Consider the following 4,937-nt stretch of genomic DNA (forward strand, 5'->3'; position numbering starts at 1 on the left):
ACAGCACATGAAAAGATGGGAGTTGCCTTACCAAGTGGGGGGTCAGTGCTAACGAGGTCAATTGAATTAGGGTGGATGTGGCCCATTCCCAACAGTTGACAAGAAGGGGTGAGTATCAATAGAGGGAAAATTAGTTTTTGTAGTGACCCAGCCACTCCCCGTCTTTATTCAGGCCTAAGTTGATGGTGTCAAATCTGCAAATTAATTCCAGTTCTGCAGTTTCTTGTTAAAGTCTGTTTCTGAAGTTTTTTTGTTGAAGAATGGTGACTTTTAAGTCTGTTATTGAGTGTCCAGGGGGTTTGAAGTGCTCTCCTACTGATTTTTGAATGTTGCAATTCTTGATGTCTGATTTGTATCCATTTATTCTTTTGCATAGAGACTGTCCGGTTTGGCCAATGTACATGGCAGAGGGGCATTGCTGGCACATGATGGCATATATCACATTGGTAGATGTGCAGGTGAACAAGCCCTTGATGGTGGGGCTGACAGTCAATAATAGACTTAAAAGTTGCCATTCTTCAACCAAAAAATGCTGTCTTCTCTATGGGCTAAGTATGCTTGGGGGATGCCCACTGGATCGGGGCCCCATGGGTGAGATAGGTGATGGGGTGCCTAGTTAGAGAATTCCTCCAGTCCTTAGGTATAAATGAGGACACTGAGGAACGTAGCTTTGTCGGGACTGTGGCAGATTTTTTTGCTGTCCACCAATGGAACTTTAGGATACGTGTCTACACTGCAATAAAAAGATACAGGTCACGGAGTCTCAGAGTCTTGGTCAATGGACTCAGACTCACAGGCTGAAATAGCCAGGAAGATGTTCAGGCTTGGCCTGGAGCCAGGGCACTGAAAGCCCGCACGAAGGGAGGTTCTCAGAGCCTGGGCTCCAACCCCAACCAGAACCTCTACAACAACGATTTTTAACCCCATGAGCCTGAGTCATTGACCTGGGCTCTGAAACACAGTGTCAAGGGTTTTTTATTGTGGTGTTGACACAGCCTTAGGTGCCTAGCCAATTGTATGCACAGAAAGTTATGTATGTAGGGGATTTAGGCACCTGTAGGGCTAGGCAGCAGCTGGGCAGGTGTTTTGTGAATGCCAGTGATGCCTAAAAGTTGGACGTTGGTGCCAATTTTTGCGTCACTGGCACCTAACATCATTTAAATCTAGGAGGGTTCAGCATCTAAGCACTTTTCAAAACCCCACTAGGTACCGAACTGCATTTTAGGCCCTTAGCTTTATAAATCTGACCTTATTTATCTCCCTTAAGGTCATTGGAAAGTCCCATTCTCAATTCTTTGTGAATAACATTTGGTATTAGTCAAAACTCCCCAAAATGTATTTACATAATTACTTAGACAAAACAAGACAATCAACTACAGAAATCATAGAATGCAGTTCCCAGTCTTGCAAACACTTGTGCATAGAAGTGCTTTGTGCACATAAATCGTTCCAGTGAACGGACTAGGAGAACCACGGCCACCCAGTCACTCACATATACACGTGTTTACATTAGTTTTCTGCTTTAGACTTTACCTGACTGACACTCAGTCTGAGATTTTAAAGTCTGGTGATTGCTTGTTCAAATCTACTTTGGGGATGGGGGAGGTCAAAATCTCAAACTTACAGCACTAATTATTATATACAAGACACTTTGTGAATTCTAACCCTGTATAATATAGTGGTTGCACTTACGTTACTATTAACATGTAACTAAACTGTAAGTATGCTTTGTGAAATCTGTAATTAACTACTAAATTCACACAAATCAATGAGGAACTACCACAGATAGCTGGAAAAAAATGAATGTTTTGTCAAAATTCGAAACATGACTTTGCAATTTGAAAATGGACTGATTTTTCATGTTTTCAAATTTCCTGAAGCAGGTTTTTTTTAAGTTTCTTGGGTTTTGAAAAATTGAAAATTGAAAACTTTAAAACTAAAATAGTACAATGGAGTCTGAAGGGTAATTTAACACAGTTTAACCTGAATTGTGTGCTGATAAAAATCATACCTTTTCATTGCAACGAAAGAACTATGTTTTTTAAATCAACCTAACTCAAATGTGCCTAGAGCAGGGATCAGCAACCTTTGGCACGGGGCCCACCAGGGAAATCCGCTGGTGGGCCAGGATGGTTTGTTTACCTGCAGCGTCCGCAGGTTCGGCCGATCGCAGCTCCCACTGGCCACGGTTCGTTGCTCCAGGCCAATTGGGGTTGCGGGAAGCAGTGACCAGCAGATCCCTTGGCTCACGCTGCTTCCCACAGCCCCCATTGGCCTGGAACAATGAACCGTGGCCAGGGGCAGCTGCGATCGGCCGAACCTGCGGACGCTGCAGGTAAACAAACCATCCTGGCCCATCAGCGGATTTCCCTGGTGGGCCCCGTGCCAAAGGTTGCCGACCCCTGGCCTAGAGTAATATGTAATTCTTTTGTTTATTTATTTATTTATTTTGGAGATTTAAAGAAAATAATGTTTTAAAATGTATAGCACAAGATCAAGAAATAAAGGAATTATGTATAGTCTTATTTCTAATATTCCAGCATTACAATATAGTAATATGAAGAGTACAAAATAATTGGTTTATATAATATTTAATAGAAATATATAAATCACTAACATTTGGCTTTTCAAGTAAGCCTAAGAGAATTAGGCACCAAAGCCAAGTACCCTTCAAAGGGATTTGCATGTCTAGCTCCCTTAGGCAGTTTAGAAACCTCAACTTTTGTTCATGTTGTATTTTTAACACCTTCAGGACATGCTGAAAAATGTTACAAACTACTGGGTAAAAGCAGTGAAAAGGAATCATTGTTAATAAACATAGTAAATGCAACTGTAAAAATACACGCATGGAGCACACTATACATTTCACGTTTTATATAACCAACTCTTTACATAATCCAATTTCTACCTACAAGTACCTTATCCCAGCCTTTGACATTTTAGATCCAAAATGCATTTGAAAAAAATAATGCTACTAGAAGCTCTGAATTTATTTGAGGCCAAAGTCACAAGTATTTCCCTTCAGGTATATAACATGAAAATCCAAATCAATGGATTAAAAACACTGCTAAAATCTGCAAGATATTATCATGGTGAACACAATCCACAGATCCAAATCTTCAGAAGGTATAAATTAAAATTCCACCTTCATCTGATCCTTAGCCTCGCTCAGAACAGTAGGGAAACCTTGCTTATTGTGTTTGGGTTTAAATCTTAGTTCTTACAGCCCAGAGAATCCTAAATGTGTAGGGATTTCTTTTTCCTGTTTATCATTTTGCTCAGGGACTCTTTGAACTCTGTGTTTCGGATGGTATAGATGAAAGGATCTAAAACTGGAACTAGGACAGTGTTGAGTAAGGAGACCACCTTGTTTATCCTAAGGGAAGAATGAGTTGAGGGTCTCATATACATAAATATCAGTGCCCCATAAAATATATTAACCACTGTCAGATGAGCAGCACAAGTAGAAAAAGCCTTTTTTTGGTCAGTGGAGGAAGGGATCTGGATGATAGTAGATATGATAAAGATGTATGATATCAACGTGAAAAGAAATGCACTGCCCTGCAGTATGACAGTTGTTATAAAACCTGTGAACTCTATGATGGATGTGTCAGCACAAGCCAGTTTCAGAAGTGGCCCAAGGTCACAATAGAAATGGTCAACTCGATTGTCTCTGCAGAACGGCAGGATCCACACTGGCAGCGAATGGAAGAAGATGAGCACAATTCCTCCAAGCCAACCTAGAAATGCTAAACGGAAGCAGACTCTGCTAGTCATGATGGTGGCATGATGCAATGGTCGGCATATAGCCAAGTAGCGGTCGAAAGACATGGACATCAGGATGACCGACTCCGTAGTGCCCAGGGAGAAATGGAGAAAAACTTGAGCCATGCAACAGGAGAAACAGATGGTTGTTCTGTCCGAGAGTAGGTTGGCCAGCATCTTTGGGACCACAAGGGTCGTGCTCCAGATCTCCAGCAAGGAGAGGTTACAGAGGAAGAAATACATCGGAGTGTGAAGTTTTTGATCAGCCCACACAACTGTGATGATGAGGCTGTTCCCCACAAGAGTTGAGAGATACATGAATAAAATGACACCAAAGAACATCATCTGCATTCCATGAAGATTGGGAAATCCCAAGAGAATGAACTCACTGATCATTGTACCATTGCCCATATTCTCTCTTTCTCTCTTTCTCTCTAATGGGAATAAGAAATTAAGAAACATTTTAGATTTTACTACAAAGTATTAGTCTCAATTTAGTTATTTCATAATATTCTTTGCTAGTCTTTTCTGATGAATTCCTAGGGATATCCCAACTTTTCTTTTTGGTACAGTTGTATGGATAAATAAATGTAGTCTACTAGATCCATCCAAACTTGTGATCATTTCACTCATTTTCAATGCAGATGCGCCAGACTGAGTGAGAAATGAACTTGTATCCTAATTTGTGCCTTGAAGAGGGCAGCCTTCAATTCCTATGAGAAATATTTTGGTATTTTGCTGTTCCTTGGAGAAAGAAAAATCCTCATCAGGAAAACAAATATGTAATTAGTAAACGAAGAAGGGCTTAACCCTGCTGTCACCCATATAGTTAGACTTCCAGGCTCGGACTGGACCCCAGGCTCTAGGACCCCGCGAAGTGGGAGGATCTGAGAGCTAGGGCTGAAGCCCAAGCCCGGAAGTCGACACAGCAATGAAACAGCCCCGCAGCCGAGCCCCAAGAGACCAAGTCGGTTTGGCTTGCGCCAGCCACAGGTGGCTAGTTGCTGTGTAGACATACCCCACTCTTTCACATCTTGGATGAAATCTTGCAACTCTCTCACTTTTAGAAAAGAACCCAGGAAAACTGCCCCATATATACTACCTGTTTGTCAGCACGAGAGTCTGATAGCATCTCAGGAACCTGCATGTTGGCCCTTGTATTCAAGGGAGCT

The 4,937-nt window shown here is 41.6% G+C and overlaps 1 protein-coding gene across 1 annotated transcript; it reads right to left on the reverse strand.

Annotated features, from left to right (window-relative positions):
• Nucleotides 1-3,237: 3,237 nt before the first annotated feature.
• Nucleotides 3,238-4,176, reverse strand: LOC101954157 (olfactory receptor 6X1-like). The gene has a single exon (XM_005312277.2). It carries the CDS (start codon nucleotides 4,174-4,176, stop codon nucleotides 3,238-3,240), a length of 939 nt encoding a protein of 312 aa, XP_005312334.2.
• Between the last annotated feature and the right edge of the window lie 761 nt (nucleotides 4,177-4,937).

Source organism: Chrysemys picta, chromosome 13 (assembly GCF_011386835.1).
Source record: "Chrysemys picta bellii isolate R12L10 chromosome 13, ASM1138683v2, whole genome shotgun sequence".
NCBI lineage: Eukaryota > Metazoa > Chordata > Testudines > Emydidae > Chrysemys > Chrysemys picta.

What these genes read in the sequence shown, in the direction of transcription:
- LOC101954157 (XM_005312277.2), bottom strand. Translation starts at nt 4,176, where the DNA reads ATGGGCAATGGTACAATGATCAGTGAGTTCATTCTCTTGGGATTTCCC.